The sequence below is a fragment of the Ursus americanus genome, chromosome 24, assembly GCF_024610735.1.
Source record: "Ursus americanus isolate L20-20 chromosome 24, mUrsAme1.1.p, whole genome shotgun sequence".
Lineage (NCBI taxonomy): Eukaryota > Metazoa > Chordata > Mammalia > Carnivora > Ursidae > Ursus > Ursus americanus.
Genome location: NC_142150.1, coordinates 34,389,222 through 34,415,404, shown reverse-complemented (window position 1 = coordinate 34,415,404; position 26,183 = coordinate 34,389,222). Strand labels below are relative to the sequence as shown.

General features: G+C 40.3%; 1 protein-coding gene across 1 annotated transcript in view; it reads right to left on the bottom strand.

The window, feature by feature from the left end:
• The window catches only part of LOC123784971 (fatty acid desaturase 2-like protein FADS2B), a 35,089-nt gene extending 9,413 nt beyond the window's left edge, over nt 1-25,676 (bottom strand). Inside the window, exons 1-8 of the mRNA XM_087855242.1 lie at nt 25,356-25,676; nt 18,667-18,777; nt 15,181-15,378; nt 13,668-13,769; nt 9,041-9,166; nt 5,843-5,903; nt 1,146-1,222; nt 870-967 (exon numbers count right to left, since the gene is read on the bottom strand). Of these exons, the coding sequence (XP_087711368.1) occupies nt 870-967; nt 1,146-1,222; nt 5,843-5,903; nt 9,041-9,166; nt 13,668-13,769; nt 15,181-15,378; nt 18,667-18,777; nt 25,356-25,676 (1,094 nt within the window). The remainder of the gene's footprint in view (nt 1-869; nt 968-1,145; nt 1,223-5,842; nt 5,904-9,040; nt 9,167-13,667; nt 13,770-15,180; nt 15,379-18,666; nt 18,778-25,355) is intronic.
• Nucleotides 25,677-26,183: the final 507 nt, after the last annotated feature.

Below are 26,183 nucleotides of genomic sequence, written 5' to 3'. Positions count from 1 at the left end.
AATCAAAGATTCCAGTAAAATGGTGGTCCTTTGTTTTCCTCTTCGGGGGCCCTTTATATATAGAGTGATGACACGCTAGACTTTGGTACATGACCAATCTTGCAGCCTAATGTATGGTAGCAGTGACCCCAAAGTTCACTGCAGCATTGGCCCAAGGATCAAAAGATACCCAGGACATAAGCAAAGTGGTTGACAACTTTGGCTTTGTCATCAGGATAGAACTGGATTCAAGTTCTGATTTGGCACTGCCACTGGCCCTTACTTGCTCTATAACCTTGACAAACAACTTAATCTCTCTGAGCTTCAGCTCTCTTAGCAGAAAAATGAAGATGATGCTATCTACATCACAGGAATGTGCAAGATAATGCAGATAAATCCTTTATCCAAGTGCCTGATGCATAGTAGCTGTAAATATCCTTATTATTATGTAGGGTTTAGAGTAATAATGTGAAAGAATGGGTGAGGAATAAATTGAAGAGTTGAAGAGAACTCTTTAGTCATTTTGGTTTTGGGAAAATCTGTAGTCATAAAGTAACCATTAAAAATTCCTGTCCTTCCGTTACTTTTGGCAAGGATTATGGTGTCCAGCTGGATTACAATTCTAAAGAACTTGGGGATCAGATGGAATTCTGCAATTGGGAATTAAACATGTGGAAAGAAAATGACAAGATCGGGCAAATTCTTTTTCCAAGGAACTTTTCTTATTCAACTATTTCAACTTCTTTTAAAAAATATGTTCATGGAAATGTCTCAGTTACAGAGAATGGGGCCTGCTGTTCCAATCTTCTGCTAATCACAAACAGCTCAGATAAGGAAGGTAAGAGGATCATTTAGGTCATGCAGATAAAAGAATATTCTTGCTTTCTTACTTGACCATGAATATGAGCAATATGGTTCCAAAGATTCCATAAAAAGGGCCTAACATGATGAAATGGCGGATGTAAAAGCTGCTGACCCAAGCAATGTCCTGCAGAGAGAATGATTGACAGTTAAATGCCCTGGACACAATTTCATTTTCCCTTCATTAGGCTAGGGCTAAGTCTTATGCCTTATTAGTCAAGGAAGCTACATCTGGAAGGGACTAAACATTTTCATGTCCCCTTTTCTATCTGATCTACCTTCAGAGGATGAGTCAAGTTACTCACCTCCCAAAATCTTCGGATGTACATCGATCGCATGGATTTCAGGTTGACAAGTAGAGGCCCAAAGAGGGGCATCATAACTGAAAAAGAACAACAGTAAAAAAAATATGGTGAGTAAATGAGTAGAATGTGACCCCAGTGTAAATAAGCAGGAGTCTACCTCCTTAACATGTCACTCCTGGAATGTTGCCCCTGAGAAGCGATGCAAAGTGGAGATCCACAGCCATATCCTAGACTCCATGGGGCTCTTTGAGTCTCTGAGGCTGAAACAAGAATTTGGTTCAAGTTCCCTCAAGAAAACTAAGGAAGCTTTGAAAATTTGAGTCATTCTTGATAGAGGCATTCTAGAAAAGCTTCTGCTCTGAACTTTCATGCTTTCTCAAGGTTCATGGAATCCTTCAGTCCATGACAATCCTTAGGATTGGGCCCTGTCACAATATGTCAAGGTAGCAGAAATACAGAAGCAATACTCATTTTCTGACCAGATGGTTATTTACCTGCTTCTCCCCCAGGACCAGTGGGGAGAAGGAAAAGGACACAGTGAAACAGCTCCCAAGGACAGAGAGTTTTGTGAGATGGGCATTCTGCAGTGGATCCACTCCATCCATTTATTTCTCATGAGCTAAGGTCATATTGCAGCACTATAGACAGGGAAGAAGGCTCAGAAAAGAAATTCCAACAGCTCTTTTTCTTATGGGAACACACCTCTGTTTAGGTTCAAGATCAGCTACCTTTCAAAATGGGGCACTGATGTCCTCACTCCTCTTTTTGCTCATGCAGGGGAAGGAGAGCGTGACTATCATGGGATGGGGCTGCAGAATTCCAGCAGTGGAAGGGGCAGCAGTGGGAATTGGCCCTCATATCTCAAAAAATGGGATCACAGGCCATCCTGGTCAGGCATGTTACAGATGACTACTGGTGCCTAACATTCGGGCAAATCAGATAATCTGCAAGAGTTTCTCAATCTGGCATTTTGGGCCAGGTAATACCTTATTGTTAAGGGCTATCCTGTGTATTGTAGGATGTTTAACAGAACCACTGGCTTCTACCTACTAGGTGCCAGTTCCATCCCTGTCTCTAGACATTTTTGTCTATGTCCCATTGGGATAACATTACTTCTGGTAGAGAACCACTGATCTACAGGAAATGTTTGGGACCTTCCCTGATTTTGTCTTATTTCTCAAATGTGTAAGCATTTTTTAGATGAGCATATTTTGGGGTTCCATGAAAACTTTCTTTGTGAGCTGACATGAGTTTGATTTTGGTTAAGAACAAAGCATTTTTAATTCTTTCAAAGAACAAGCTCCTAGTTTTGTTGCTCTGTTCTACTGTTTTTTGTTTTTTGATTTCTATATCATTGATTTCTGCTCTAATCTTTATTATTTCTCTTCTCCTGCTGGATTTAGGCTTTATTTGATGTTCTTTTTCCAGCTCCTTCAGGTGTAAGGTTAGGTTGTGTATTTGAGAACTTTCTTGTTTGTAGAGGAAGTCCTATATTGCTACACTTGCCTGTTAGGACCACCTTTGCTGTATCCCAAAGATTCTGAACTGTTGTGTTTTCCTTTTCGTTTGTTTCCATGTACTTTTAAAATTCATCTTTAATTTCCTTGTTGACCCATTCATTCTTTAGTAAGATGCTCTTTAACCTCCGCATATTTGTATTCCTTCCAAATCTTTTCTTGTGATTGAAATCAAGAATGAATCCCATTTACAGTTGCATCAAAACCCATAAGATACCTAGGAACAAACCTAACCAAAGAGGCAAAGGATCTGTACTCTGAAAACTATAGAACACTTAAGAAAGAAATTGAGGAAGATACAAAGAAATGGAAAAACATTCCATGCTCATGGATTGGAAGAACAAATACTGTTAAAATGTTTATGCTACCCAGAACAATCTTCACATTCAACGCAATCTGTATCAAAATGCCATCGACATTGTTCACAGAGCAGGAACAAATAATCCTAAAATTTGTGTGGAGCCAGAAGAGACCCCGAATAGCCAGAGGAATGTTGAAAAAGAATACCAAAGCTGGTGGCATCACAATGCCAGACTTCAAGCTCTATGACAAAGCTATAATCATCAAGACAGTATGGTACTGGCACAAAAACAGACACATAGATCACAGAACAGAATAGAGAGTCCAGAAATGGACCCTCGACTCTATGGTCAACTAATTTTTGACAAAGCAGGGTAGAATATCCAATGGAAAAAGGACAGTCTCTTCAATAAATGGTGCTGGGAAAATTGGACAGCCACATGTAGAAGAATGAAATTGGATCATTTTTTTACACCATACACAGAGATAAACTCAAAATGGATGAAAGACCTAAATATGAGACAGGAATCCATCAAAATCCTAGGGGAGAACACAGGCAGCAACTTTTTCGACCTCGGCCATAACAGTTTCTTGCTAGACATGTCTCCAAAGGCAAGGGAAACTAGGCAAAAATGAACTATTGGGACTTCATCAAGATAAAACACTTTTTACAGCAAAGGAAATAGTAAAACTAAAAGGCAACCTACAGAATGGGAGAAGATATTTGCAAATGACATACCAGATAAAGGCCTACTATTAAAGATCTATAAAGAACTTATCAAACTCAATACCTAAAAAACAATCCAGTCAAGAAATGGGCAGAAGACATGAACAGACACTTCTCCAAAGAAGACATCCAAATGGCCAACAGACACATGAAAAAATGTTCCACATCACTTGGCATCAGAGAAATACAAATCAAAACCACAATGAGATACCACATCACACAAGTCAGAATGGCTAAAATTAACAACTCAGGAAACAACAAATGTTGGCAAGGATGCAGAGAAAGAGGAACCCTCTTACACTGTTGATGGGAATGCAAGCTGGTACCCCCCCACTCTGGAAAACAGTATGGAGGTTCCCCAAGAAGTTAAAAATAGATCTTCTCTGTGACCAGCAATTGCACTACTGGGTATTTACACCAAAGAGACAAATGTAGTGATCCGAAGGGGCACCTGCACCCCAATGTTTTTAGCAGCAATGTCCATAATAGCCAAACTATGGAAAGAGCCCAGATGTCCAGTGACAGATGAATGGATAAAGAAGATATGATATACACAGAGACACACAGAGACACACCAATGGAATATTACTCAGCCATCAAAAAGAATGAACTCTTATAATTTGCCATGACATGGATGGAACTAGAGGTATTATGCTAAGTTAAATAAGTCATAGAAAGACAAATACTATGTGATTTCACTCATATGTCTAATTTAAGAAACAAAATGGATGAACATAGGTGAAGTGAAGAAAAAATACAATAAGATGAAAATTGGAAGGGAGGAAAACCATAAAAGACACAGAACTCTAGGAAACAAACTGAAGTTTGTTAGAGGACAGGTCATGGGGGGAAGGGGTATTTGGGTGAGGGCATTAAGGAGGGCACTTGATAAAATGAGCACTGTGTGTTATATGCAATTGACGAATCACTAAATTCTACCTCTGAAACTAAAAAAAAACCCAAAAAACAAACAAACAAAAAAAACCCAACCCAAAGCATTTTTGCTTATGATATTTTTTATCAGTATCAGAATTATTTAGCTCCCCTATTGTCTTTCAAGCCTGAACCCACGTTCAGATCTGTTATATATACATTTGTACATACATGTGATTTTCACTTATATTGGGAGAAAATGTCATAAAGGATTTCCAGTGACTTGTGTTTATGAAGTGGGAGTTTAAGCATTTGCAGGATTATTGAACTTCAAAAGTTGAATAGAAATGCCAGCTGGCACGTATTGCATGGTGCACTGGGTGTTATACGCAACTAATGAATCATCGAGCCTTACATCGGAAACCGGGGATGTACTGTATGGTGACTAACATAATATAATAAAAAATCATTAAAAAAAATGCCAGCTGTTCTCCACTGAGAAACTGAACAAAGTTCTATGTCTTAACAGTTACTATGCTCTTTTTGAAAGCTTCTCGATGTCAATGATACCAGCTTAGAAATAAAAAACCTTTTATCTTAAAAAATGCACTTTGAATGATGGAAGGTTTCCTTTGTGTTTTAAAGCATCTCTATAGTTGATTGTTCAAATATTGGCTTTCTGTAAAAAAATTATAATAATTTTAGGCCGTTTGTAGTAGAATATCAATAAATTTTGTCACTTGGACCATTTTAATTACTACCTTAAAAGTAAAATATATACTGACATATATCTACATGTCTCTGTCCACCGAAATATCTTCTGCAGCTTATGTAGGCCATGGGAGTAGCCATCTCTCTTTCACCCAGAAGCTTTACAGGTGCCTTTTATCCCTGAGACTCTACATTTCTGACTTTACATTGTTAATCCTTTGGCATTCTTTTCCTATCTCTTTTTCTTCCCTAACCAAATACCACTATTCCTTTCTTCTTGAAAGGTGTTTAGTCTTTCAAGGACGAGATTCGCAGATGCAAGATTCCTTGATTGGCACCCCGACTTCAATCTCTCTTGAAGCTTCTCATGAGATGCACATTAAAAATGTTTATTTGCTTTTCCTTTTACGAGTTGTGCCCCAGGGCCTGAAATAAGATCTGCTTTTCCCAGTCACAAGAAGACATGGGCTGATGGCTCTGTGAGAGCACTGCAGTCATGCCGTCTGCCTTGACAATGGCTTGCTTCAAAGACAGGGGATGATAAAGAAAGTGGCTCCAAGGAGACTCACCCAAGTAGAAATACAGGTGCTGCTTTTCATAGTCGATGTATTTGATTTTCTTCTTGCCATACTGAATGGAGAGAGAATAAAACTCAAATAAGAGACAAGACCTCTGGTCATTACATTCAAGGGCAATGCTGTGTGTGTGTGTGTGTGTGTGTGTGTGTGTGTGTGCATGTCTAAAATCTCTTATAGAAAGAGCCAACTGGTCAGAGTTTGTTGGCTGTCAAACTTAGGCACTAGAAGAGCTAGAACTGCAATCAGAGGAAATATTGAGGCATCTTTTTGTTTTAATCAAATGTGGGCAATTCCTGCATTTGACTATGGGGATTGTGATTAAAAGAAATTTCCTATGGAAGCCATTTTGAAACTTTTTGTCCTTATATGGAGTAGAGTGGTGATTGAAAAGGATATTTCTGATGAGTTTTTCTAGCTCATCTTAACTGTGGTGTTTAGAATTCTGCTTGAAACCCAGTCTTCATCTCCATCCATTCATCCGACAGATATTTATCAAATGGTCATGGGATAAAAGATATAGGCATGGCCCCTCTTATCTGTCCCATCTTTCCACCTTTATGTTCTCATCATGGCTCTCACACTGTGGTTTACTATTTCTAAGGCATAATGACATTACGTATATCTTTTTTGGAGGAGGGAGGGACAGTGAGAGGGAGAGGGAGAATCTTGAGCAGGTTCCATGCCCAGTACAGAGCCTGGAGTGGGGCTTGATCTCACAACCCTGAGATCATGATCCAAAATCAAGAGTCGGACGCTTAACTGATTGAGCTACGCAGGCGCCCCTACATATAATCTTAATACTGGAAATTTGATTCATTTTCTAGGAGTCTTCTTAGTTAATTTAGTCTGTGCTCAGCACACAAGGACAGCAAATACCCCGAGGGGAGGCATAAAGGTAATGGTTATATCTCCAGTACCTAGTAAACATGCAATAAATCACTATAATACAATAAATCTCTTTCTTTGAAAGAAAGAATGAATGAATGAAAATTTACATCTCTATATTTTTACTATAGTTCATTTGGTCACAAGACTATAGGCAGCATTTGATTTCTGCTCTCCCGCATTCTGTTGATATCTTCCCTCCTACATATAGGCTTCTTTTCCTATTTGTATAGTAGGGTTGACTCTTTCTTCTCTTACTGTCATAGATAAGAGGAAATATCATGGTGATGATGTTATAAGAGCTATTTGCAGTTACTCCCAAACCTCCAGATATTTAAGTAGTGGGAAACATGGAAACAAGAACAGGTGGAAAATTCCTGGGAGATGGCACACCTAGATGGAGGACTGATTTTGAGTATCACTCCAAAGGAGGGCTCTACATCTTCCAAACATGAGTATAGGTAGAAAAGTTGGCAGTAAAACGAGAAGGAAGGGAAAGTGGAGGGCTCTTCAGAAGTATTTTTTATGTAAAATAACTGAGTTTTAGAGTTTAAATAATTTTAAGCAATGACTTGGACAGTAGCTGTGAAATCATACCACATAGAACACTAAGGTCTAGGGACATGTCCCAAAAGCAGCTGTAAAACTTGGAGAGGTGACCTCCATCATTTGTAAAAAGGTAGCATGCGTATTGAACATAGCCCCACAGAGGGCAATTCTGGAGAGGGTCAGCCTGCCTTGTAAAATTCAGTAAGACAAATCCTTGCTCTATGCGGATGATTAGAGAAATCAGCGTCACACTTTTGGTGATGAGTATAGGAATCCACAACCATCAGAGAGGTCCAACTTGATTGTGGAGCCGTTGTCAAAAGCAACCGATTGAGGATCACAGCCAGAGACTTTTTTTTTTTTTTTTTTTTTAATCTAGTCAAGAGACTGGTTCTTAATTCGGCTGCAGAAGGTTGGGGCTTCCAAAGCTGGGAGAACTTACTTTCAAAAAGTTGCCCAATTTTTGTTTTATGTAGTGCCAAGTGCAGGCAGCAACTGACAGAGCGATACCCTTTTATTTTTAATAAAACTCCTATGGGGCGCCTGGGTGGCTCAGTCATTAAGCGTCTGCCTTCGGCTCAGGGCGTGATCCTGGAATCCTGGGTTCGAGCACCACATCAGGCTCCTCTGCTGGGAGCCTGCTTCTTCTTCTCCCACTCCCCCTGCTCGTATTCCCTCTCTCGCTGGCTTTCTCTCTTTGTCAAATAAATAAATAAAATCTTTAAACAAAACAAAACAAAAAACTCCTAAATTCTTTTAGGAAATAGCAGCCTCTAAGTACCTGACTTCCAGGTTCTATCATTTCCCTTGGAAGAGAAATACGTTTCTGTGATTATCCTTGTATCTCTTTGTTGAAGTAAGACTTTCTCCTAAAAAATTTGGTAAAAGTCCTTCACATGATGATTTTTAAGTTGAGGTTAAAAAAACAAATGGGGGGGGAATGGGATAGGCCGGTGATGAGTAGTAAGGAGGGCACGTATTGCATGGTGCACTGGGTGTTATACACAAGTAATAAATCATGGAACTTAAAAAAAAATAAATTAAAAAAAAAGAATAAATGGAAAAAAATAAAAACAAACAAACAAACAGCAACTGAGCAATTCTGGAATTGACTTTTCCCCTCCTTTTTCTATTGTTTAAGAAGTCCAAATTAGAGGTGAGATCTCTCAGTGTCTTATAAAAGCATTTGGGCTGTGGTTCATGTACAAATGAATCAAATAAACATGAACTAAAAATACCAGCATAGCTTTTTAAACTGAGCTAGAATTAGTTGAGATAACTAGTTTTTCAGATATTTGTGATTTAATGCTTACTGACTGTACTGACATGTTTTCTCTGAATGAATGTCTCCATATCCTCATTAAAGTTTGGAGAGTCATTGTCAACCTTAGTCATCTGGTTTCACTATTTAACATTATCTTGTGTTTCCTCAGAGGTAGTGATGGCCTGGGCAGGGATCTGTCTGTCACCAGGATTGCTCAAGCAGGGTGATATGGGTCATCATATTTCCTGTTGTAGGAGGTTGGCTGGATGTCCTTGAAGGTCATAGAATCACATGCTTTACATCTCCTTCTATTCATACAACCCCAGATTTGGTTATTTCACATCTGTGTCCTAGACTTAAAATAAGGGGATATGCTCTGAGAATGTGCTTGAAGTGGACCTCCTGCTTGATTTTTCCTGGACAAGACCATAGATGTTTCCAGAAACCACTTTCAGGAACATTTCTCACGTGCTTGGGAATTCTAAACATACCTTGACAGGTTGTATATCTCCAACCAGGAAAAGTGGGCCCACATTAATATCTGGGTCTTTGGGGTAGATGTTTGTTTTCACATGATGTTGGAAGTGTTCGTGATTCCACCATTTTGTTGATAGGCCCTAAGGAGAAGAGAGGTTTCATTAGAGGTGAGATTTCTCTCCTGAAATGTCCTCTTTCAGAGTTTTCTATATGCATCTCTAAAGTCAAAGTAAGATACCTGAGCTTCTTGAACTTGCCCCTGGGCCACAGACTGACTCATTGGACAAAGGCTTTCAAAACCAACAAACAAATAATTATGTGATCCGGGAACACAAATTCAGACTAAGGCAATTCCTGATCATGAAATTTCATAAAAACCTGCTGCAATGAAATGTTTTTCCATCCCTCTTTCTTTAGGGGGCGGGTCCTCATTTAAAAAAATTCTAAAGGTGGGTAGGGTGAGAGTATTCTTATTATACAAATAAAGAAAACTCAGCTCTTAAATTTTAATTAGCTCTGGGGGAACAATGGTGCTAGGAATCCTGCTTTAATGAGTATTTCAAAGAATCATGGATCTGAAATGATTTCTTAGGAGGACTTGGCTCAGATCATTGCATGTTCAGGCTTCAGTGCTCTCACATTAAAATAAATTAGAATAAAAATATTTGAATTGATGCCAAGCTCAAATCACCTCTGATTAGGTTGTTTGTGATTTTCTCTCTCTCAATGACAATCTGAAGGTCTTAATAGAGCTAAGATTTGAAAGTACATTGATGTGGTTTCATATCCTGGACGTACAAATACTGTTGTGTGGTTTGGGTAAATTTCACACTCTTTGAGGTTCTATTCTGTCTTCAGTAAATGTAATATAATGACATTTACCTCTATGAGTTGTTTGGGGAGACATGAGATGATGTATGTAGAATGTTGGCGTATTGAGATATTCAATTTCTCCTCTTTTCCCCTACTACATTAATTGCTACAGAAGAATAAAGAACATTTGTTTTTCATTGCATATTTGACCTCTCTCAGCAACTGGCCTATACGTGTTTCAGATCTTCACTGTTCAATACAGTAGCCATGAGCCACATGCTGGTTGTTGAGCACTTGAAGTATGAGCAGTCAAATTAAGATGGGCTGTATGTGTACAATATTAGATTTTGAGACTCAGGATGAAAAAAGGAGTGAAAATACCACATTAATGATTTTTCTATTGATTACATGTTGAAATGATAATATTTTGAATATGTATATGGGGTAATAAAGGTACCTTCTAAAATCTGGCTATTAGAAAATTTAAAATGATTAATGTCATTTTAATGTAGCTTGCATTATATTTATGTTGGACTATGCTGGTCTAGACACGGACATCCTCCGTAAAGGGGGATGGGCATGTTTGAAAATCTGCAAGTGTTAACATTGTCTTTCCATGGTCCTTGTTGCGGAGTCCTCTCTTAGCCAACTCCTCCTGACCCCATCCATCAGGAGAGATATTCTCTTCACCTCTAACACTCCCTACCATCCTTACAGTGAAATCTCTCTTCCTCCATCCCAGATCTCTCCCCTGAATCTCATGCTTGAAAGGGCAGTCACTTTCTAAACATTTCATTTTGGATGGCTCATAATATGTCAAACTCAATGTGTACTCATCAATTTTTATTCTCCCTTCTAGGGCTCCACTGCTCTCTGCACTTCTTCCATCAAACTGAGCTCACTCTTACAGCTGTGCATTGTCCTATTATTGATGCATTCATTATTTGTTTTGAAGTACATCCCACGCATCAGACACTGAGCCAAGCATTCGGAATATAAAGTCAGACATGATAAAATGGGGTTCCCACACTTATGAAACATACCATCTTAATGGGAGCAGTAAGCACACAAGGACACTGTGAATAGCAACGATTCACTTTGTTAATTAAATCTTTTGAGAGCCAACATTTTGGCCTCTTCCACCAGCTGGCTGTACCTTTGCAATCAATAACTATCTGTGGAAACTGGTAATAGGAGAGACAAGTCTTGATTCATGGTAGGTCGTGGAGCAGATCTTGACAGTTCAAGGTTCTGGAGCTTCGAACAGTGGTCAGAGAAATTATGGGTGTGATCTAAAGCAGCTGGCTCTACCTTCAGCCCTGGGTCTGGATGCCACAGTTACTGGAGCCAAGGGATAGACTGTTCCATGGGGAAGTGAAGATAATCAGCTGCATGCAAATAGGCTGCCCCATACCAAATGCCATCTAGAAACTACCCTGTCATTTCTCATTTCCAAGTGAGGTCCTTGCTTGGTGCAGTATAAGGAATCCAAGCCTTGGCCTGAAGCCATTTTTTGGCTTGAATTCAAATCCCTGCTCCCGGATGTGTGTGGCCTTGGGCAAAATCCTCATCTGTGAAATAGATAAGAAGAGGATTACAGGAAATAACATGCTTGACACTCCTACCCCCAAATTATTTTCAGATGTAGTCATGGAAACAGGATAGGCCAGATTTTCAAGGTAGGTCTTAGTATCAAATACTTTGTCCTTTTGTCCCTATAATATACTTGATTCTTACAGTTTTCAAACTGTGCATCCTGGGTGTTGGGGGAGGGGATTTGAAAGATATGTTACAGGGAGTCCATTTGGATTTTGGCTTGGCACAGAAGTCCAAAATGTGTGCAGATATTTGGCAGTGTGCTTTCAGAAGGGCTCTTTTATTGCAAAAACACTATGAAGACCAGACAGACAAATTTACTTAGTGCAGTGAGTGAAAAAAAATTTCAAAGAGAATCCCAATATCTGTGCTTTTCCAGGGGGAGGGTAAATTGACATGAGATCAAGTTTTGAAATTTAAAATTGTGATGTAAGTAAATGGTGAAAGGGTTGCTGCTTATATTATAGTTTTCTTTGTTACCTCCCTCCTGCCTGCCTTTCCTTCCCACAGACGGTTTTCTCTCCTGCACAGAGTGAAGCCTATATTCATTTTCCTCACGAATCACTGGTTTTGCTGCAAAAAGGCACAGTACACTTGATTTGCTTTTAGAGAGTTTCCCATTTACTTACTCCGTTCATGAGTCGTCAAGGTTATATTCATTTCAACTAGAGCAAAATTATTTCTGGCAACACAATTTACAGAGAGAGAGTGGTGTAAGAATTTGGGCCAATGGGAAAGCAGTGACTTTTTAAAAGCACCAACAAGGGTGGAGCTTGAAATATTACATATACTGGCACCAAGTCAACTGGCAATTATCTCCAGGGCACAAGTCCCCCTCTTCCCCTGACTTCCTCAAAACACAGAGAGTTGGAGACCTCGTTACCTAATTCTTACAAGGGCAGAAGAAACTGTCTTTGCTTTTATTCTGTGGTAAAGATTTCTGAGTGAATAAATACTTTTTCAAGTTAAATGAGACTGGTCACATAAAATGCCAATATATTATTCATTCTAACCATTCTGAGTAACAGACATAATTCTAATACAAATCTAGATCCGACTCTGTGTTATTTACTCTACTTAAACTTCGTTTGCTCAGCTGGAAAGAGGGTTGATAAGACTGTGATTTTAAGTATCTTCCAGTTCAACATGAAAACTTTGTTAAGGCAAAACAAATAGGCTCTGAGTCAGTGCTTATGAGTTTTTCCTAAAGTGACCTGGCTCAAATGCAAGATTTGGCTTAGTGGAAGGCTCAGAGGCACTTCGCCGCTTCTGGGCAAGAGTACATAAATAAATAGAGTCAATAAATCCTAGAATGTTGTAGAATAGCAGAGATGCAGTTTAAGTCCTAATACTAGAGATGAGAATACTGAGAGCCAGAGATAGACTATGACTCAGTCAAGATCACACAGGGAGTCTTATCTGAGCCAGGCTAGAACCCAGTCCTAGCAGTCCTGTACTGTTACCTCGGTTCACACATCCATCCATCCAGCCAGCCAGTCACTCAACAAATGCTACTGAAGGCCTATTATGCGCCAGGAACTCTGCTAGGTGCTGCATTGCGGTGGCACATAGGACAATGTGCCTGCCCTCCTGGAGATTATGTTTAGGTTGGGAGGGGAGACAAGATCAACTACCATCATCACCACTGCTTTTTCCAGCAGTCTGGGGTTTGCAATCCTTGACTTGAATGGTGCCATCTGACCTTTCTTGTCCATTCTCTTTCTCTTCACTTTTATCTATTCTATAGCCGTTCCTTTATTTCTTCATAGCTTATCCTTCCAAGACTAATCAGGCTTGCTGGATTCCTGTAGCTTCCCAGCACTAAATGTTCAGACGCCTTATATGAACACGTCCATTCATGATTTTACAGGGAACACCTTCGTTTATAAAAGCATGATCCTTCTCCGGTGAGGTGGTTTCTTAATGGGGTGCCAGGGATTGGGCCAAAGAGTTTATTAGGGTAAGAAAAGGTGTTGGAACTTCCTAAATAAAAATAAACCTTTCCTCATAAAAATTTAACTTCCTAATTTTAGCATCTATGTAGATATATATGTATGATGTCATATACATATTAGCTTATATATAGTATCTACATTGTTAGTATATTTACATTTATTTGCAAATCTATTTGTGCACACACATTTTTTACTGACATAAGTGCACAAACTTGGAAAGCACTGTATTAGGAAGTGATGTTTGAGAATCCCATCACACTCCCCGAACGTCCTGTACCTTGAGATGACTCATCAGAAATTTCTGCATCAAGTGGTTCCACTTGGGATTCGTAAACATGGAACAGTGTCCCGCGTCATGCTGCAGAAATGCACTCTGCATCTAGAAGAGAGAAGTTGTTGTTAGAGAAGTCGTGGGCAAGGTCAAGAAGAAATTAATAAATAAGCCTGCTTGTAGACTCAGGAGCCCTTTGGAGAGGAACGGTGGGAGATATCATCTGACCTCAAGCCACGGTCACTTTCTATTTGCCACATATTGCATTCTTTCCCACTTGTGTGCCTTTGTCCATGGGGTTTTTACAGCCTAGAACATTTTCTTTGCCACCATCAAAATCTTCCAGTGAGAAGTAGAAAGAGTATGGCCTTTGGAGTCAGGCAGATTTGGGGTCTCAACTCTTCTTCACCCACGTATGTGTTGCATGGATCTTGGCAAGATACTCAGTACCTCTGAACCTCAGCTTTTCATCTGATAGGAAGGGATAGTAATACCTTACTCATGGACCATTGGATAACTTAAATACCTACAAAGTGCCTGGCTTATGCTAAGCACCAAAAAAAATGTTTGTTTCCTTTCCAGTTTCCAAAAGAATTGCTTTTCAATGAAAGCAAGTTGACTTTTCATGAAAAGAAATTAACATAAAATTCTGGAATCCACACTGAAACCTTCCCCAGATATTCCAATGAGAATTAAATGCCTCTTTCTGCTCCAACAGCACACGCTTGCTCCTCTCCTTGGCATTAATGTCATTCTGTCATGTAGTATGTTTAGCAATTTGAATATCAATTCCCTACACTTGAAGACACTTTTCCCAAAGGCAGGAACCAGAAGCATTTCCTTTCATGTCTACAACACAGTGCTGCGCTCACAGAAGGCCACATTCGGAGATTCATACTTCACTCAACAAAGATTTATCGAGTGTTCTGCTATGTGCCAGTGTTATCATTTATGGTGGAATCCATACTTTTTTAAAAAAAATTAAATTCCAGTTAGTTAACATACAGTATAATATTAGTTTCGTGTGTACAATGTAGTGATTCAACACTTGCATGCAACCCCATAGTCCTTAGTCCCCGTGACCTATTTCACCTATTCCCTCAGCCCCTCCCCTCTGGTAACTGTCAGTGTGTTCTCTGTAGTTGAGAGTCTGTTCCTTGGCTTGCCTCTCTCTCTTTGTTGGTTGGAAGATGAATACAAGATAAAGGTGAGTGTCACATGGCTGAGAAAGGACTTCAGTTACTGAACTGGTATGGAGAGAATCGGATGAAAAGTAGCATGTGTCATAAATTGAATATTTCCTATGTGCCAGTCATGGTGCTAGGCATTTCACACATTAACTTGTTTAGTCCAGAATATTTCCATAAACAATTATTATCCCACTTTTACAGAAAAAAGAACTGGGGTCTGGCAAGATGTATCCAACACTGATGAGTAGCTTGGTACCAGTCTAAAGAGAGAAGGAAACATTTTAAGCCTTCCCTCTAAGCCCCTGCCTGAGCTTAGGCTACCTGCTTACCTGGGAAATTGTGAGAAGAAAGGAAATGAATATTGTCACAAGCCAGCCGTTGCCAAAATGCCACACTATTAGCCAAGCCAGGGTCTCCAAAATCAAGATATGAGCCAAGTGAAGGAAGAAGAACACCCAGTTGGCCTTGAACATGTTCATGGCCTCTAATGTTCTCCGCAATTCTTGGAAATCTTCCACCAACTGGGACTGAGAAATAAATATTCAGGGAAGGAATTAGTTCCCTCAGGAAACACAAATGAACACAATGAATAATCTATTTAATTAGCTTATTAATACCTTAATTTTAATGAATAGAAATTTATTGATATTAGCATGTTTAATTGGGCAAAATTAAAAACATAGAACCATGAACAAACAAAACCTTTTAAACCTTTTATGCGATAATATCTATACATATATATATTTTTTTCCTGGAAAAGAGAAAGATGAGTAGAGTTTTGTAAACTGTCCTCAAACTGTTTTGGAACTCAGAATTGGGTTTGTTTTGGGTGTGGGGGTGGTTATTGTGTCTAATAGTTGTCATTTATTTATTTATTTATTTATTTATTCCTTTATTTTTTTTTAAAGATTTTATTTATTTATTTGAGAGAGAGAGAGTGAGCGAGCACGAGCAGGGGGAGCAGCAGAGAGAGAGGGAGAAGCAAATTCCCCGCTGAGTAGGGAGCCCAGTGTAGGGCTTGATCCTGATCTAGGGACTTCAGGATCATGACGTGAGCTGAAGGCAGACGCTTAACTGACTGAGCCACCCAGGCGTCCCTAAAAGTTACCTTTTAAACCATCAGTATTGTTTCAGGTGTTGATTGATCTCTGATTATGCTGCAGAAAACTACATGGTCTGTATGGATACCCCGTACTTAGGGGTTTTACACAGCATTTTCTATGTCATCAGCAGTTTAATATGTGTGAAGGGCTCTTTCATTAAAGATGATGAACAGAAAGATACAGTTCACTTAGATTAGCTCAAAGGATGACTTTCCTGTGAGCTGCCTTGTTGGAGCCCCAGAAACAAAGCAGGATCTCTGGTGGCATTAGTGTGTGTCTGCTGCCATGTGTGGGGGTCCTGGTTCTGTGTCTGTGTAACAGGTGTACATGCATGCTTGTGTGTACAAGGCTAGTATTGGTTTACCAGCTTGCCAATCAGACCGGAGAATCAGTGCAAGGGCTAGGAAGAGGTATCTCTTAGCCTAGTAACTAATGGGGTTGAAACCAGGGCAGCTGACATAGTGACCAGTGTATAAGAAAGAAAGCAGGATTGTTCAGATACACAAAAGGAGAGACATCTGCATTATCAAACGAAAGAGCTATGAACAAAATTAAATTCACTGATTCAACTTTTAAAAGATCTGCTGCCTGGGTTCACCTCTCAAGCCGCCATCAATTTCGGAATTGGTAGCCATGTATAACCTTAAGAGGCCATCTCTTAGAATGCCTTCCAGTCCGGTCATCTTTTCCAAGCCATTTATTGTACAGAGTAGGGGGTCAGCAAGCCAAGAAGAGCAACTGCTCTGAAATCATCAGCAAGGCAGTGACAGATGCAAGACTTCAACCTATGCTACGTGACTCAAGTGTTGTGCTCACACTAATTGTCTTTATGCATATATCTGAGTATATATGTGTTATTTTACACACACACACACGAATATGTATATCTTTGCATCCATATAAATGTACTAAAGATATTTACAGCAGATCTTTCCCCCCAGAGACCAATACTCTTTTAGGTAATGAATGATTGTCTACAGCTCTCAACCATTAGTGGACTTGCTTTTCCTTCGAAAAAATTTTAGGAAAAACAAGCTTTGCATCACCTTCTGTTTTTAAACCGAGAGCCTCCTCTCTAAGTGATGGGGACATATCTGGAGGTTTGTCAATTGCTGGTGTCATCACTGAGTTCATGATAATGATAGTAGGAGAAGAAAGGGAAGAAGAAAGGGGGGTTAGACAGAAGGGGGAATGAACCATGAGAGACTGTGGACTCTGGGAAACAAACTGAGGGCTTCAGAGGGGAGGAGGGTGGGGGGATGGGATAGGCCGGTGATGGGTAGTAAGGAGGGCACGTATTGCATGGTGCACTGGGTGTTAATACGCAACTAATGAATCATCGAACTTTGCATCAGAAACCAGGGATGTACTGTATGGTGACTAACATAATATAATAAAAAATTATTATAAAAAAAATAAAATTTATCAAGCATTTGCTACGTTCCAGACACTGTGCTAACTTGAAATGCCTTTAACTCTTTCCATAATCCCCCAATATCTCCTAGGAGGTTGGTGCTACTGTTGTTGCTATTTTAAGAGAGGGAGACTGAGTCATGGAGAGGCTTGGTAACTGGCCTGAACCCATACAACCTATGACAGGGCTGGGCTGCGAGTCCAAGTGTGCTGCCACAGAGCCCTTGCTGCCACATGAGGGCTGTGTGTCCTGACACATAGCTGTGCAGAATGCACGTGGACCTGAGGGGTGATCGTAAGTGTTCGTCTGAGGTCTGCCCCAAACCAGTTCTGTGTCCTCAGATTCTGCCTCTTTCCTGGCGGGTTTGTGTCCTCATTTCTTAAAGCAGAAACATAATCCTTATTCTATCCTCTTCACAGTGACATATGGATCAGCACTTGGTACAAATTATTTCTGAAGAATTACACAGAATTATTTCTGAAGAAGAGTTTGTTTTAACAAAACAAATTATAAAAAAAGAAAAAAAAAAGAAATGCTCAATATTAGGTAAATCCCTTGAAGCTTTATGTAAAATCATCCTAGTGAATGTTTAATCTTACAGAGACCCTGTCCTTTGGAAGACAGTATTTCAGGTAGCCAAAGTATTAGAGAAAGAAAAGAGTGGCACCCTTCCTCGGGAATACCTAAGGGACGGGAACCAGAAAGAAGTGACTTGGAGTCCCGGTTCTTTGACCACAAACCGTGGGACTTCCAGAAAATAATTTTTTCTCCCTGGACTATAATTTCACCAAATTAAAAGTAGCTGTTGTTAGGATATATTCACATCTTTCATTCAAGAACTATTTATGGAGTCCCTACCACATGTCTGATCCTGTGTAGGTGGGTTCTTGAGGACACAGGGATAAGCAAAAAACACATATTCCCCACTCTCATGGAACTTACTTTAGCAGGAAACATTGCTACAGACATCACACAGTTACAAGCAGCCACTGGAAAAAAAATTGTGTGTGTACATTGCCTGCATGAAGTAGGTACTTTGAGACATGGAATTACTGTTTGTTGCAGGACCAAACATTTCATTCCTTTCTTACACAGATGTTTGAAGGTTCTGAGGGTCTAAGGAGGATGACATTGTTTCGAAATATGCAGAATCTACTCATTCATGCTATAGCAGGCTCACCTAGGCGTGACAGCTGGTCTCACAGAAAATGATCATTTCTTGGTTATATCAAGAAAGAGTCAACTGGCTCTTGTCCCCATCCCTCCACATGCTCCCTGGGTCCTGAGACCTCACTCACATTTTTGTTTCTCTCCTGGCTGGGCTCTTCCGGGGCAAGCTCTCCGATGAGCAGTGGATTAAGGTACAATTTTACAGTGTCAAGCTTCAGGTGCATGGCTCTGAAGACATCCTGTAAATCAGAGAGAATTGTTGACGCTTACGAGACACACACCTGCCCACAGAATAGTCCTATTCCTTACCTCATTCTGCGCCCATCTTGGGAATCAGTAGACTCTGTTACAGAGGATTTCTTCTAACTCCAGGAGGATGTTTCAAGTCGAATAATCAAAACTGCCCTTGGAAATCCCCTATGAAAGCCTCACGCTGGAGATCCATGTACTTAATGCACTGTTTCATGAGGCAAGCCCAACACAGCCAGGACATTCCTAAGCACTGAAAGAGATCACTATTTTGTTGAGCACCAGAAGTAGTTGGCTTGAGTTAATGAACCATGGTGAGTCTTTAGAGCCCAACATCAAGCTTGGTGGAGTTGCTCACATTATCTGAGGCATGGAATAACCGCGACTAGTTATGAAAATCCCATCTCCCATCAAATCTCCCTCTTGGTTCTTGGCCAAAGCCAGGAGGAATGAGGCCTTTGAACTGCATTATTTCTAAATAAGGACAGGTTAAAGTTGACAATGGTAGTGTAGGTCAAGTGCACAAGAGAGCGTGGGAACACAGCTCTGAGGTCTGGGTTGTCTAAAGTAGTACACCCTCGGCAGAGATCGGCACTGAGGGGGTCTCATCACTTTTTCTAAAAAAATGTTAAGACAATCTCTGCAAGGGCTTGTGACAGCCAGGCACAGAACAGAGGTGACCAGCTGTGTTTTTTCTCATCTCAGCTCCATGTTAATAGCACCTCATAGAGGCTGTGAGCAGCAGTGGTAGTTCTTATATCCTGCTTATATTTGGAAGTAAGCAATGTTCTCTTCCATCCCAGGGATTTAAACAGTCTTGGGGGAAGGAAAATTCTCCAAGAGGTAGATGTTAGACTTTCTGCTATTGTGGCTTTGGGGACAAGTGTGATTAAAAATGAGGAAATATAACCAAGATCGTAACTCGAATACATGGAAGCCTTACACATAACTCTAAAGCACTGGTGTTCCAGAGTATTCTCTAAGAAAGTGGACCCCGGAGTGGCATTCCTACATCTAAATTCTGGTTTCTACTTACTATCCGTGTAATTGTGGACAAGTCTCTTCACCTGTCTTTATTTCGATTTTCTCTGACATAAGTGTGATGATAATACCCCACCAATTCATAAAGTTATTGTAGGGAGTAAACGAATCAACTAGAATCCAATTGGCATATCGTAAATTCTCAATACAAATTAGCCATCTTTCTTGTATGTATGCTTCTAGTGCTAAGAACTTACTACCTACCTTCTCTTCAATACAGCAATTCATAGATTTTCTTTATATATTCCAATGCCTAATGTGGTATGAGCTCTGGCTCATTATAAATAAATGTATTATTTAAATACATACAAGCCTAATTATTAGAAGGCATTTATATAATGAATGACATTAATTAGAAGGGTATAATATCAACTCTTTAGACTTCCTTCACCTAAGGGTCTCTAGATTCAATGATGTAGAAAGGGCTTTGTGTTTGCTAGAACCAGTCCAGGCTCTACTGTCCATTCTGTTTCTGCATACTTCCTTTGACCCCCTTGGGAAATGCTACACTGTATGATTTCAAACGTGTTTCTTTCTTTCTTTTTTTTTCCCAAAGATTTTATTTATTTATTTATTTGACAGAGAGAGACAGCCAGCGAGAGAGGGAACACAAGCAGGGGGAGTGGGAGAGGAAGAAGCAGGCTCATAGCGGAGGAGCCTGATGTGGGGCTCGATCCCAGAATGCTGGGATCATGCCCTGAGCCGAAGGCAGACACTTAACGACTGCGCTACCCAGGCGCCCCTCAAACGTGTTTCATAACTGTCACATTCTTCAAGTCTAAAACTTAGTTCCCCCAAAGAGGAAGAGAGCTATTCAATGATTAAGAAGGTGATTAAAGTATTTTAAGATTGTCCGTAGTGAAAAATCATATTCTACGTGTGTAGGAGCAGATTAGGATAGAAAACATTCTGATGGATCAAGGTAAGAGTGTAGAAGAAAGGTAAGCCATTGACATTTCATTTTACTTTGAGCAGTCATGCAGAGTCCTGGAACAGTGTGCTGATAATAATGTTCTTCTGCGTTCATTGTTTTTTTTCTGATTCCCAGCAAGATTTGCAGGTAATACTGTGATAATAGATCCTGAAAACCTACGGAGTTTTCCAGAATAGTAGGCATTGTCCTGCTATGTGGAAGTCTTTTTGTTGTACTGATGAGCAGTAAAACAAAGGAGTTTAGGTAGTCTTAGAATATTCAATTTAAAAGAATTTCTTAATAGAGGCTGGATATTGTGTAAGTCATGAAATCATATTTTTGAAAGATCTGTAAAAATAGGCTATGTTATTAACACTCTTGGGCAAGTATAATCCTGCTAAAGGATATAAGGGTAATAATATAATCCCGCTAAAGGAGAGCAGGTAAAAGGAAGGGGAGACGGGATAGTGCCAACGTCTGTTGAATGTATCCTGTGTACAAGGCACTCTATGGGCCAACTCATAATCAACATCTTAGTTCCGTGAGGCTCCCTCTCTTCTGATGTAAAATTAAAGACACCAAGTCTCAGAGGAGAGAAGCATCTTGTCCACAATGCCACAATAAATAGGTAAGTGGTAGAGCCGGGATTTGCACTAAAGGCTTCGTGACTTTAAAGCCATGAAGCTGTAAAGATTTATTCCAGCCTTAACATGCATAATTCTTTTTCTGAAAGGCCTCTCAAGAGAGAAATGATGCCAGATTGTTTTGGGATGATACTAAAAATCAGTATGTATCTGCTGAGCAGAGAGTAATGATGTCTTTCCACATTAGGTTTTAATCCCCTGAATCACTTTGCTTCTGGCTCCGACCTACCTCTCCAGGCTTACCGTTCACCATTACTCCTCATGAACCATCTTGCCCACCAGACCTCTCCCCATTCAATACACATTTAACACTTCTATGTTGTTCTGAAGCTTTGCACATTGGTTGCTTTGCCTTGACTGCCTTCCTCCATTTTCTTCCCATAAGAACTCCTCACCCTTCCATTCAGATTATATTGTCTCTCCTAACTCACTCAGGAAAGTTATTTATGATCTCCTCTGGGCTGCCATAGCTCCTATAGCTTTTCAAATTATATTGTAAAGAAACTGTGTATTTGTTCCTTCTTTAGCGGTCTTTGTGTTTTTCTTTTTTTTTTTTAATTGAAGTATACTAGATATATAACATTATATTAGTTATAAGTGTACAACAGAATGATTTGATATTTGTATCACAATGATCACCACAATAAGTCTAGTTAACACCTGTCACCTTACATAGTTCCCCAATTTTTTTCTTGTGATAATAACTTTTAAGATTTAATCTTAGCAATTTTCAAATATACAATACAGTATTATTAACTACAGTCACCCTGCTGTACATTACATCCCCATGATTTATTTATTGCAACTGGAAGTTTGTACTTTTGAAACCCTTCACCTTTTCTCCCACCTCATACTTCCCATCTCTGGTAACCACCAATCTACTTTCTGTATCTATGAGCTTGATTTTTTGTTTTCTTTTTTAGATTCCACGTATAAGTGAGATCATATGGTATTTGTCTTTGTCTGACATATTTCACTTAGAAGAGGAGGAAGAGACATGGCTCCGCACTCAAGACCCTTTCTCTTCCTCTCCTTTCTCTTTTCTCTTTCTCTATCTTTTCTTTCCATCCTCTCCTCCTCATGTCATGATAGTCACTGATGTTAGCTGAGCACACACTATGTGCCAATATTGTGCTGAGCAAAGGAAGTGGATACATTGGAATGCCCCTTCTGGCTGGGTGCTTAGTCTTGATGTCAATCCTATTTTCGCTCCACCTCTATGCACATCCTCTCCTCCTCCTGCCCTCGCCTCACCTCCCTTGGCGCCATACCACCTTTTTGGAGTTGCATACAATGCTCCTGTCTTCCACGTGGTTGTCCTCTAAATAGCTGAAATGGACTTTTCCATATTTCCTCTAAGTTTTTGTCATCCCTTCTCTGTCAAATTCACCTTTGACCCGCACCCGAAAGAACTCGAGTTTCTCAGCATCCTTCTTAGAGTGTGGCTGTCCAGAGATAAGGAGGATACTTAACTTGCTTTCTTTGTCCTGGATCTGCTGCTCATGTGCATGCATCACAAGATTGCACTTGATCCTTTCCTACCATTGCCTTACATAGAACTTGTGGCCAAGTAGTGTTTCATGTCCTGCCCTCAAATGCTTTGTAAGCCTCATTTCCGTAATTGCCAAATAGCCCATCATATAGATATATTGTTAATTATATAATCAATCCTACTTGGACATTTTCCCTGTGACTTCTTCTCAGGTAAGACGAGGCCTAGACTGTAATTATTTGCACCATGTCATTAGTTTTTAAAAAAATTTTTTTTAAAGATTTATTTATCCATTTTGGGTGGTGGGGAAGGGCACAGGGAGAGGAAAAGAGAGTCCTAAGCAGACTCCTCGCTGAGTGTGGAGCTGGATGCGGGGCTCGATCCTGTGATCCTGAGATCACAACCTGAGCCAAAACCAAGAGTCGGATGCTCAACGGACTGTACCAACTAGGTGCCCCATCGTGTCATTAGTACGAAATCATATAGTTTGAAAACACTAAGATCACTCATGTGCAATAAGAGGAGCTGATGTACCCATTTTGTTTTATGGACTTACTTGTCTTGTCTTTTCTTTGGAGAAGATTACAACCCATCTCAGGAGAACTAAGTAATAAGAAAGCACAAGAACTGCCATTTTTTCAGTATTTAATCTGTGCCAAGCACCACAGGCATTATTGACTTTCGCAAGGCTAAGATGAAGATTATTATCCTCACTTTCTAGATAAAGAGCCGAGGTTCCAAGAACTTCAGCAGCCTCCCCTCAAGACATTCTTAGTAAGTGGGAGAGCTCAGATGCAAGCCGGGCCTGTTTTGTTCCCAAACCTGCACTCAATCATTAGGCTGGACTCTTAACAAGGGTTTTAGAATGGCTGACTGCATGAATGAATGAATGAATCATCCTACAGAGAAGACTATCATTATTTACCTTTTATGAGGAGGATAGAAGCTTGGAGAAGTGTTTCTATGTAAATAAAAGAAAAGTGTCTCCCTGTGGGCACCTTTGGGTCCAGGGCCAGCACACAGAGATTATACTTTCTTTGGTCCACAGTTGCCTTTCAGGGCACAACCTGCAAATACCTCTTAGTTTTAGAGTAAGCATTTGACTGCAGGTCCTGTACGTTCTGCTCACCTTCACTAGAGAGCATGAAAATTCTCCACCATGGGCCCCCTCTTTTCCCAATCAGATGACGCCAAATATAATCAGAATTTTTGAGCTGGTGGTAAACAGGAAATAATAATTACACCTCTGAGGCTAGGGATGTCAGTGAGATAAATAAAATAGGTACAATTTAATGAAACTTTCTTAAGTGTCTGGCATTGAGCTAAACACTTTCCAAGCATTAGTCCCATTTACCATAAACCCGTCAGATGGGTAAGGTCATTCCCATTTTGCAAATCGTGAAGTAGAGGCTGGGAGAATTTCAATAACTTTCCCATGTTCACACAACCAGTTCCAAAGTTTAGGGTCCCCGTGTTCGGAGTAGCTATGGAATATTACATTTGTCAGAATTCTTCTGGAGCCTCGCATTCTTCTCGAACCATATTCCTTTGGAAGAATCTTTTCTCTGAATATTTTTGGATTTTTTTTTACCTAAAGTCTAAGGTACATGGCTGACCAATCATGCTCAGGATTTTCATTCTTTATGTATGAATTCTTAGGTGGCATGGGTGTTTTCCCCTAAAGTTCTGATGGTTTCTATTTTATTACTCAGTCTCTCCTTGTAGGCTAGAATTGGATGCAGAATCATGGTCTTTTCCTAATTTCTGGGAGATAAACATCATCAGCAAATTACAGATTTATCAGCCCAGCTGTCTCAAGCCAAGTGAGTTTATCAGTTATTTCTAAGGCAGTTGAAGGCTCACATCTTTGCCAACACATCGTCTGATCGGATTCTGTGACTTGGGTTAGAAAAGCACCATCCATAATTGTAGGTTTGCATTATTGTTATTAGCATTTTGATACCTAGCAGATGAACTGCTGTCTGTCTTTTACACACCCCATTTATAGGGGTGTGAGAAATTTCTCTTTGGGCACAGACATTTTTTCCAGATTTTACTCGCTCTTTTAAGAAGAAAAAGACAGTGACATATGGTAGGCACACTTTTGGTGAGCATAGCATAATATATAGAGTTGTTGAACAACTATGTTGTACACCTGAAACTAATGTTAACTCTGTGTCAACCATTCTCCAAAAACAAAACAAAATAGTGATTTTAATGAAAAACAAAGCAAAACACCAAGAACAAAACAAAATCCAAAATATGCGAACACTGTCTACTGTCAACATCTGAGCTCATCCCAAAGTAGGAGTTGGGCCCTGAGGCTTAATTTGCTGGATAGGAATCCTGAAAAATTGGTTTGGGGGGAGATGAGCAATTGTGGAGTTTGAGGACATACTCAAAATACTCTTGGAAAGAGAGCCTCATCCCAACTACCCAGCAGCTGGAAGAGAGAGGGCAGAGCACTGAGTTCCTTACCGTGGCATCTTCGCCAGCGTAGTGGTTGAGGACCCGATGCCCACCTGGATGCCTCTTGGCCCAGCCAGTAACATCGTAGACCTTGCGATGAATCACCAGCCACTGATCGTCCTTCTGATTGTGTCTCTGGATCTCCTGCCAGCTGTACCTGTTGAGGCTTTTTCTGGCCGTGTCGCATTTCCCATTTGACTCCTCCTTTACAGAATCCTCACCTCTCCCATTTGTTACTGGTTTCTCATTTGCTCCATGCTTCTCGCCTAGATACTGCTGACTCTTTCCTACAAGGCTCTCATTACCTGCATGCTTGTCGTCAAGCTTCATTGTCACTGCACCCCTGAGATTTCTGGGTTGACTCCTGAAATTTCTAATCCTTGCCTCTGATGGGATCATAAAATGGCTCTTTTCCTTCCTTCTTATTCCACTGCGATGTGATACCTGCCCAGAAAACTTCTTTGGAGCCTCATTACTGCTTCACAAAACTGACAGTGAGCACACCCCAGCTTCTCACTTGTCAGTCCTGAATCTTCTGCACGGATAGAGGCTGGATCACATTTTTGTCTTGGGAGGTGAGACCAACTTTCTCTCCTTACTTCTCCTATCTCTGCTGGCAGGCATCCCCCTTCAGCATTAAATGCCCCTAGGAAAGAGCTTGAGCCAATCCTAGTCGGTCTGAAAGTCGCGGCACGCCCCAGGGTGGTGGGGCAAGGCTCAGGTCACAGGGCTGCCTACGCTGCTCCCCCGTGGGCTTGGGTTCACTAGGTCTCTGGCCTGCCTGTGGATGGAGACATTTAGGTTTGTTAATTTCACATGGGAGCAAAACCTTTCAAA